Genomic DNA, 10405 nt, shown 5'->3' on the forward strand with positions numbered 1-10405 from the left:
CAGATGCAGCACGCGATCCTGTGGTCCGCACACTTTTGCTCACGCCTGCGTATTATGAAACAGACCTTCATAATAGAAGTCGGCTAGCCATGAACACTAGCAAAATATATCACTGAAGAAATGACAAACACAGAAAAAGGAGGCGTCATTACGTTGCAAGTAGGCCTTATTTTGCTGTGTCCGTCGTTTCCTTGGCTCTATACTTTATTAGTGACCATGGATAGCCAGCAGGGCTGCCTGTTAGGCTACAGCACGTGTGTTGTTAGATGAGTGATGATGTTATCTTGAATTCGCATCGGTGTAATACGCTTGCCAAATAAATGAGTCTTCAAGTAACCTAATGTAAAACTGTATGACGAGACCCGCAACTATTACTACACACAAGTAACGGAAAAGCACTAAACTACACGTTATCAATCACTGTACACTCGTAGTCCTGTTAGGATAAGGGCAGCGTTTCTGCGGGTTCATGTAAGACCCCGTCGGACATTCGAAGGCGGTCGCGAAGTGAGGCAGGTTCCTGGCCGGCACGTTGCACTTGTGCGCAGCCGTCGGGTCGCCCCTGGCGCACAGCCCGATGCAGGCGCCGACGAAGAAGAGTTTTTCGTCGTTCAGCGACTCCAGGGCCAGCAACATCAGGGGCGTCGCCAGCTCAGAGTGCAGATCGACGAATTCTTCCACGACCTCGGCCACGAGGGTGAGGCGAGCCAGGCCGAAGTCATCACCCCGAAAGTCAGCTCGGGGCTCGAAGTTCGCGAGGCAGTCCAGCCACGAATGGTCCAAGTGGGACGCCTTGACCAGGGACGCCGCCAGGTCTATGCCCAGTCCGCCGTCGTTGAGCGCCGGCGGCATGTCGGCGCCGAATCGCGGCGGAAGCAGCCACGGCAGCGGTGCACGGCTCTTGCCATTCGCGCTGACCTATAAAAAACGAAAAAAAGATTTGTGAGCGCTGCTTCTAGGAGTTACAAATTTTGGTAACAGTGACATAGTGAAAAAAAACTGGAATCAATTAGCAAAAACATTGTTACTCTCGGACAACAATGACCGAGTTTTCTTTGCATCAAACTAACGCTTGCCACGGTAGCTAGCCATAATGTTAGCCGCAAACGCAACTACTAACGCCCGATTACCATATATATAGCAAAGCGACTAGGGAGGTTTTAATATAACCCTCCGGAACGTAACCACTCCTGGGTTTCTCTAGGATAGGACGGTGTCTGCACCTCAACTACTCAGGGTTTTTCGGGCCTGGACAGAAACGTCATCTGTGACGTCCATGATAGAGTGGTGCACGTCGTTGTCGACACCGCTGTGGCAGTATTGGTGATCGCAAAATAATGCGAACCAAGAAAGGTCACGGAGTAGGTGTCATCGCCATCAAGGGCTAATGATTGACAGTGAAAAAAAAATAGCTATAAAGGACCTTGCCCTTCAATCGAAATCTACGACGGTGGTATGACGTCATACATGACGTTCCTGCTGATGGCACGGTGAGCCGTGAAGTCGTTGAACAGCATATGGTTTCCATGATTAGGTGACACAAGGTGTACGCTTAAATATTTCGAGGCTCGTGTTCAAACTTACCTGTGCTTTCCCAGTTGGTGGAGGGGGCATAGGGTAGGTGAAGGAGGTGTCTCCGTGCGCGATGCTGAATATCTCCTTGCTGCGGACACGGGACAGCATAGAGAGGTACTTCTCGAGGAAAGGCTGTCGCTGCTGAGGCAGTTCGTGCAGCGAGAGTTCACCATAGAAGGCGTCCAGCTGGCCCGCAGTGGGGAGGTCAAGGATGAAGCTGGTGTTGCTACACGTAACACATCACCGTGCAATAAATTACAAGGTAGCTTTAGCACAATGCGCTGAGCAGTTTTGTTGCCCCAGCTGCGAAGTATGACGGCGCACGTAAAATATGGTTCCCGGAAACCAAGCATCACCGTGTCCCTTGTGCATTTGTCCAAGACAACTCAAACGCTAAAGACATTCCTTTTTTTTTATCGCTGTATCATTGGTCCTCCTTCGCGCTACTACGAAAACTTTTTGCCCACTACGCTTTAAACTACTTTCTACCCTTAAGGGGGCTTTGTTGTGTCTATAAGTACGACCTTACCATAAGGGTGTTTTGACCAATCAAAACACGTTTATCATAGAGAGTTAGTTGTAGACGAGTTTATCATAGAGGACGCAACGAATGCACCGCAAGCCGACATCAATCTAGTACACAAACGCTTTCTAGCTGTCACTCGTTCTCGCGCTATATTTAAGCCCTATCGGCAACGTGCAAGTTAAACATGCTCCATGTGACCGCTTGCTATTAGGAGCATACTCACGGGAACGGAAGTTCGAAGCCTCGTCTCTTCATGAAGCGGAATAGAGACTCTGTGACGTCACGGAACACCAGCTCCGCCTCTTCCCATCCCTTCGCCGAATCCAGTTGTTCCATGTAGGGAAGCACACTAGGGTAAGGCATCAAATGGTAGACGGCGTCGAAGCATTTGCCCTCTACGGTGCCGTAAGAAAGCCTGCAACAAAAGTAAAATATGTCAGAGTACCCAAGTCTGGCGACTCCAGTAAACACACCCCCAACGTTTACAATTTGATAGCTAGCTGCAATGGTTGTTATACTTTGAAAACACAATCGTAACCCTAACGCCAATGCAGCTACGCCGTTTAGCTATCTGTTCCTATGAAAGCTACGAATTCTCGCAAATATCAGAACGCCCACTTCGCATTCGATAGCAAAGCCGTCTTGTGCACACGTGTAGTGTCGGTCAGAAAAAATTAAGGGATCTGGAGCGCAAGGAGGAAAGACGGAGAACTGCATTGCTGTGCCACCAACCGTAAAACGGTGGACAAAAAAAAATAAAACCATATACCTTCAAGTCACCTTACAGTGTCCTGCCACACGTTCCCAAGCAGCCGTGGGATGAATTTACTAAAGGAGCTCACTGCCTCACTGATTCACCGCCGCAAAAGTTTTCAAAATCTGTTCAATACGAGTGGAGTTACAAAGATTTGTCGCACACATCGCAATCTCTCTTCTCACGTCCACATAAAAGCGCTGGAAACGAGAAAGGAGGAAGTGCACGGGGGAAGAGAATACGTCACGCGTGCCTTATGCCAGGCGCGTTGTTTTTTTTTTTTCATTGCAAGGCATCACATAGCGATAGACAAGTGGCGCGGCCTCCCACGGTAGTCCAAATAACGACCAAGCGCGCCATGCTCAAATCGGCCAATTTCTGATACCTGGCCAGTGACGCAGTGATGTTTCAGCCTGTAGCGTCATTTGTTGAAACAGAAGAAAGCGATTTCCAGCTGACTTTGGCAATTTATTTTAAATTCTAGGCTCGCTCTCTCCAAGTGATTATGATAAGAAAAAATAAGAGAAAGGTGCCGCCCGAAACTGTCCATCACTTTCAATGAGACACCTCAACAGGTTGGCGCAGGGGATCGGGTAGAGGGAGCAAAAGTGGATAGGTAAGGAGAAAGCACAAGAATAATGAAGAGGAAAAAAAAAGCTCACATTCAATCCGTCTTCAGCAGCGCACGTTCGAACAATCGCAAGACACAATCATTCAGGAAGGCCGCCAAGAAAACAGGGAGAAGGAGATCCGCCGAGTTGGGAGAGGTTGAAACGGGCCGTATAGGCGCGTTTGATATTGCGTGAGCGCGGAGCACTCGCCGGGGCTCGCAGCCGCAGCTCAGAAGAAGTGAAGGTCCGTTAAACTAACCTAAAAGAGTTCGCTGGACCTCGGTGTGACGGTAAAAAAAAAAAGGGGGGGGGGGGATGCGAGCTGTGCTGTACTGCATAGCACGCGTGTTCTCAGGAGCCTCGACTACCGATAGGCAGCGCTTTCTTACCGTGCTCAAAAAGCGTTGCAGGGCCCCTTTAAGAACCCCTGACAAGGATTTTGTTTGCAGCTTTTTTTTACTGTAATTTGAAGCCTCATACTAATGCCGAAATTGAAACGCAAGTGCTCTGTAATTACTGCTAGCATCATTAATTTCAAGAAGCTCTGGCGTCGCTTCAAAACATCCTTATGAAATCCTAAGAACTTAACACCGAACTAAGGGGGTGGGCTGGGATCAGTAGAGTTCAAGGTTTGGTGCCGCTGAACACGTAGATTTCAAACCGGGAAACACACGCGCAGTGAGTAATGAAACTATGTAGAGCATTAAGCGTGTACCCCTCTGGAAACAAGGAAAGCATTCTTGGCGTAAGCAGCCAGAATAACCTTGAGAGTAGCCCGGCAACAGAGCTAGAGGGGCGAAGAATAGTTCTCGTTCAAAGGCAATCGTGGTTTCACGTGCGCTCCGTGAAGTATTACAGGGAACCTATGTCTACGTCATACTAGCGGTGATGTCGCGAGGAGCTAAAGCTCGAATAAGCCCACATGTGTACATTAAAACTAAATTAAATTCATTAAAGGCAACACGCGTTAGCCATAATTATTCGGAAGGAACACAAGCATCCCGAATTTTCAAATTTGGTGTCAGGGGTCGTTTAGGCAGTGAACAGCGGACAGTGTTTTAATAGGCTCTAACGGACACAATAACACAAGCTGTTTACGCAATACCGAAGGACACCCGAAAGAGTGGATGCTAGCCATATTATCGATAGCCACATCACGTAGGTGGTTGCTCTGTCAAAGAGCATAAGGAATATTTTTAATTTTTCTGTCAAATTAAAGAATGATGGAGTAGCAGAGACAATTACATTATGAACTAAATAAGCATTTTGTAGTGCGGCGCTGAAAAAATTCACACCGTCTTCCCGAAGGGAACCCTGATGGGATGCAAAGTGGCAGCGTTGAGCACGGGTTGGACGACGCTAACGCGGGTGCTGTGATGAGCGCTGAAAGATTCGCGAGCGGCAGTAGCGGAGTGAGGGGTGGTAGTAGTAAGTGTTGCGGGCGAATGGGTGAGGCGGCAGCTACAGCGAGTGCGCAGCAGGCGAGGGAGAGAGTACCGTCAACGCGCTGCTACGGCGCGACCCACTTGGCTACGCTCCAACACCTGCGGCTAGGGGAGCGCTTTGCGGCTGGTTCGCACGGTCGCATAGAGGGACAGCGTTGCACAAGCTGGTCAAAGAGCTGCATGCTTCGCATCTAAAAAATTGTGCGCCAGAACAAAGAACTTTCGTAAAAATACACAACATAACCACCTTGTATCTGACACTGAGAAGTTGTTTCTAGGTGCAGTTCATCTTTCACCCAACAGCATTGCATCGGTAATACCATTCTTATGATCTCACTACTTTCTACGCGCCAAAATGGCCTAGATTTTCCGAATGTCATGATAATCTTAGTGTTTCCACCCCCAAAACTACGATACGAATACGAGAAACGCTATATCTGAACACTTCGGAAATATCTACCATCTGTAAGCTGAAGCCTTCGGAAATATCCACTATCTGTTATCGTTTAAAGGATCTCTCGTCATCCTGTGTTAAAAGACGAGGGAGCGATTTCCTCCTCACCTTAGCTAACCTTCTTTATGGCAACATCTCCTCGTCACCACAACGCCTTAAAACACATGCAAAATGCCAGTACCGAGCGTTGAGCCTATCAATATTTCGCGCTTGTCGGCTACATGTTGTTATCTCTGCTTGTGCAGCCAGAAGCACAAAATGTGATTAGATGATCGCGCATGAAGACGAAACCCCATTGGCGCGAAAATGCATGCGGCAGTGATGAGTGACACTATGAGCGACAAAACAGGACGTTCGCGCGACGTGTCGCCTGGTCGTTTTTGCGTGATCGCTCGGTTTTTCAGGTTTTCAAACTGTCACCCATGGCCCGAGAGTGATGTGCTCCAAACGCCGGAACAGGATGTACATGGCTGACGTACGGCCGGTTCTCTCTATGTGTCATGAAACCACGACCTCCTCTCCACCCGAGTCGCATGTGCACAGCAAACAAATAACGTATTGTTATGCAGGTGCATATAAAAAAGTGCTGCAAAACAATAATTAACACCCTCTGTTCCATTATGCAACAACACATTTAATTGTTATGTTGCACACAGCCAACTACGCGGCATTTCATGCCAGCAACAGTGGAGTTCACTCGCTGAGGTTTGTCTGCGCAAGCGACTGTTGGCGCGAAGGCAATCTGCGTCGCGTCGCTCGTCACTGTCGCGTGAATTTTCGTGGTTATGGAGTCTGGTCTTGATACCAATGCGAGACGAAAAACGAACGGATGAGCGGCTGCATGGCGAAGAAGTGCTGGAGAGGGCACACCTGATATTTCGCATGTACGGACCAGTCGAGAGTATGTACAGTTACGGGTGATTTGAAGGTTCTGGTGCGAGCGTTGGCCAGAACTACGAAAGCGCCACGTCCCAGAATACTTTATTCGAGAAGAGGATGGGAACACGCATGCTTCACTCACTCATTTCGCTATTCCATAAGCTGCAGTCACTCCCGTCCGAGGAAGCAGTTTGAACAAAGGCGTGCCAAGCACCAGTCTTAACAAAGCTTTCCCATCAACTTTGTAATCTCTTGCGGAGATAAGAACCTACGAAGACAATACTCTTGATCGCAACGAATTAATGCTCAAAAAAAGAGACAAAGGGTGTACATTTTGTCTTAGGGGTGGTTGTTGGGAGTGCAGAATGCACATTCCTGATTTTCACTGTTCCGAATGTGCCGCTAGGCCCCCAGGACTCTAGAAAGGTCGACGCTCACGAGATAACCTTCATATCGCGTGCCACTGTACTCTATAGACGCCACAGGAATCACTGTTCTCACGTCAGGAAGGGCGCCAATCTGAAAAACGCCAGGAGAAAAAATGCAATAATTTTTTTTTACTATTTTCAGAGCTGGTGTGGGGATTTTAACGTGCACTGGCATCGCAGAGCACTTGGTCCTCTACGCTCTCGCATTTCACCTTCGTCAAAATGCGACCACTGCAGCCTGGAACACGTGACCTTCTTATCAGCAACCGAGCTTCGTAACCACTGCGCCACTTCAGCGAACTTACGCAAGCTCAATGGCCAGCGTCAGAGATATCTTGGGCCATTCCTATTCACGTGATGGGTTTATGCGGATGCATCACAATGCCGTCACTTTCTCTCTGGTATCACTGCACCACCGAGAGTGGTTTCGAAATGTACCTCGGCGGGTGCAGAAAGATTAATGGTAAGCTAAGAAACAAAAGGTATCTCACTGTTGATCTGCCAGCGGTCCAAGTTGACGTACAACCTCCCACGTGACATAGTCGGCCAGCTCTGGAGCAGGCACCCTGGTCTCCAGGAAGTCCTTGTACGCCAGCATGGCCGGATGTCCGACGGCCGTCTCTCGAATGACGCGCGCTTCCGGTGACGAAGTCGTTGACGAAAACGAGCCGCTAAAGGGTGAAAGGTCGACGATGGCGTAATATCGGCCCGGATCATCTTCGGGAATTGCTGAGGAAAGGCTAAGAACGGTTTCCTCCGTGGCAACGATGTGGTGCACAATGCTGTCCACGCTCCGGGAGCTGTTGCCACTTCCGTTAACCTCGTGCTCCTGAGATGATTTAAACTAGAGTTGGTTACTAACAGAAAAAATATATGCAAGTTCCACGCACAGCTGTCACTGTCCCACTGGGAGAGAACTAGCATAGAGGTTCTATCCAATCATATTTGCTCATTTCAGTAACTTCAAGCACCTTTTGGTTTCTTCGATGGCGCATGTTGCTATACCGTCATGTGCATGCCACTGCTTTTAAGTCGAAAGCGTGAGCGTCCTTCCAAATTTTACCAAGGATCTTCACATGCTTGCTTATACAAAGCAATATTTCAAGAACATTTTGTTTTTGGTGCGCATGTTACATTAGCCCAGAAAATGTAGTCGCTGTTCGAAAGGAAACCAGCCTGCACCCTTCAGTTACAAAGGCGATTGACGAGCACACTGCGGCTTTGTGGGCGTAGCTTGTATCTATTTTTGGGTTGTAACCGTTTATACTTTAAACAATATTTTTCATCGCAACATTCTTTAAGATTTCTCAATTTTGATTAACCTATCCACACAAATGACAGCTGCAGCCGACCGATTCTTTTACAGTACAGAGCGAGTGTTGACTGACCGCTCGGTGAGCACTTTAGTAATGGCGCGAATCGACGAGATCGGGATGATTAGCCCATGTGCAGCAAATTCAATGCAGCGCAAGTTTCCTATGCGTTCTTCCAGGCAACCCCAGCACCATCGATTGCAAGGTTAAGTTAGTCGCAGGCCCCGCCGCGGTGGTCTAGTGGTTAAGGTACTCGGCTGCTGACCCGCAGGTCGCGGAATCGAATCCCGGTCGCGGCGGCTGCATTTCCGATGGAGGCGGAAATGTCGTAGGCCCGTGTGCTCAGATTTGGGTGCACATTAAAGAACCCCAGGTGGTCGAAATTTCCGGAGCCCTCCTCTACGGCGTCTCTCATAATCCTATGGTGGTTTTGGCACGTAGAACCCCACAAATCAATCAATCATTAAGTTAGTGCCAGCTTCTCCACTTACCATGGATATCAAGAACTGCTTCCGATAAGCAGGGACCCTAACGCTAAAGTAATAAAGACAGCGGTGCACGTGCAGGAGCCTAGCAGATAAAACTGGTTCTTCAAACAAACTTCATGCGCATGCGCAACTCTGTCTGGTATCGCCACTTCTGGTGGTTAGAACGAGCTGCGCTGTTCAATCGAAGTTATCAAGGCATACTGATAAGGAAGCGTTCGAATGGACGTACACAGAACTAGCGCTGGAGTTTCTGCCCTGAAGGTCAAATCCTGCATATTCCAGCCGCTCCCGCTGACGTAATCAATCAGCTTTGTAGAGCTTATCTCCGTTTTCAGCGCTTCCTGTGAAAGTAGCCTTAAAGTAAAGTGGCATCAATTGATGAAGTCAACGCAGTAGTCTTGCTGGTGCAAGGGCTGCTCGAGCTGTTCAAACCAAAATCAAGCGTGAGTGCTTGCAGTAACACACTGTGGCCGGTCATCTGTGCGACTCCCTGCCAGGGGCCCTTTTTCGGCACGCTACCTATCCAGCCGTGTCTCCCATAGTTAAGCCTGGCCCTCTGACGCTGAGTATATATATGAGGTGGCGGGTTCGCCTAACAATTTCGGACGTAGCATATTCGTAGGGAAGTAATGGAAAACACGTTCGCTCGCATGGTCTTAAAATTGGGTGTTTGTTAAAGAAGCGCAGGTGCTTAGCAGTCGAGACCCATGCCCGCGTGACCACCGCGGCAGGTTCAGGGGGCTCATAGCCCTTATTCTACATCAAACTGCGGCTTGGGTTCAATGCCATGACCTTCGGTCCAGCAATCGAGAACCCTAACCCCACGACTATCGTTGCGGGTGAGCCTGAAAGAAGCGCCAAGACGGGGCCAAGCTACTCTCACGCAGATGCTCGAAGGCCAATCGTGAGAGCTCGTCCTGAAAACCTTCCCGTAAAGTGCGATTAGCTGAATCAGCGCTTATTCTCATTCTTTCCTGTGGGCTTCGTCTTGTTTGTCGCGCTACGCACAACCATAAATCTTCCCTGTGCTCCTCTGCTTAGCAAATGTGAATGATTCCAGTGCACTTACGTCACTAAGGACAATGTCGACGTGTCTGTGAACAAACATGTCGTAACCCCTTCGGCGGATCATGCGATCCCTGTCATGACGCCATTCTTCCAAGTCCTGGCGAGCGCTGAGGGACACGAGGGGTCGGCCGTCCGCGCGTATCCACGTCGGGTGACGGTTCACGTTGAAAAGTGTCTGCGTAAAAGCGGACCATCGTTTTTTTTTGTGACCTACTGTCCATTCTACTGGGAAACGTCAGAGCAAGGGTCCTAGACATACAGCAGTTAAGCATCTCAGGAGAAAACTAGTATCCTGCTGGAAACTACACCGAAATCTTGTAAGCGCCCTGTTGGAACCAGTACCGCCGGCAGGTTTCCTGTTGGTGACTACAGCGAACCAACAAGCACTCCGTTGGAAGGAAACCAGCCAGGAGCCAGAAGAAAACCTACCAGTTACCTGCTAGTTCTACCAGAATCCACCACAAGTGAGCAATTCCTAGAAAATACCAACATGAAATTTTCGCCACAGATAATGAGAAAAATAATACGCGTCTATATAAAGCACAATGATACGCCACGTTGATCTAAAGCAAGAAACATCTACCAATCAGTGTTTTTCTATATTTCTATCATTTTTCCACGAACATCTTATGGTTTCTTGTGACATCTCTGAGCATTTGCAATTAGCTGTGAATGTTGACGATACCAACATTTTCTCTAAAGCTGCGACTATAGCACATATAAAGCTTAAAATTACCTGCATGAAGCAGCTTGTTGGCTGGTTACGACAAAAGACGAGTAAGCTACAAATAATTATTTCCAAAACAAAATATATACTTGCCCTACTAATAAACCACATAAGTCAACAATACCGAGGGTAAACAT

General features: G+C 48.5%; 1 protein-coding gene across 1 annotated transcript; it reads right to left on the minus strand.

Moving 5' to 3' along the window:
* Nucleotides 1-395: 395 nt before the first annotated feature.
* LOC142771259 (uncharacterized) lies at nt 396-7383 on the minus strand. The gene is made up of 4 exons (XM_075872737.1): nt 7164-7383; nt 2325-2516; nt 1585-1801; nt 396-918 (listed from the first exon to the last, which is right to left on the minus strand). The coding sequence occupies exons 1-4, from the start codon at nt 7268-7270 to the stop codon at nt 418-420; spliced, it is 1017 nt and encodes a 338-aa protein (XP_075728852.1). The 5' UTR covers nt 7271-7383; the 3' UTR covers nt 396-417.
* Nucleotides 7384-10405: the final 3022 nt, after the last annotated feature.

The sequence above is a fragment of the Rhipicephalus microplus genome, chromosome 9, assembly GCF_043290135.1.
Source record: "Rhipicephalus microplus isolate Deutch F79 chromosome 9, USDA_Rmic, whole genome shotgun sequence".
Classification (NCBI taxonomy): Eukaryota; Metazoa; Arthropoda; class Arachnida; order Ixodida; family Ixodidae; genus Rhipicephalus; species Rhipicephalus microplus.

Bases quoted from the DNA above. Each gene is read 5' to 3' on its own strand.
- LOC142771259 (XM_075872737.1), bottom strand. From the start codon at position 7,270: ATGCTGGCGTACAAGGACTTCCTGGAGACCAGGGTGCCTGCTCCAGAG. The intron at 2,517-7,163 runs GTGAGATACCTT...CTTTTGTTGCAG, and splicing joins GGACCGCTGGCAGATCAACA to GCTTTCTTACGGCACCGTAG. The intron at 919-1,584 runs GTAAGTTTGAAC...CGTTTTTTATAG, and splicing joins CACCAACTGGGAAAGCACAG to GTCAGCGCGAATGGCAAGAG.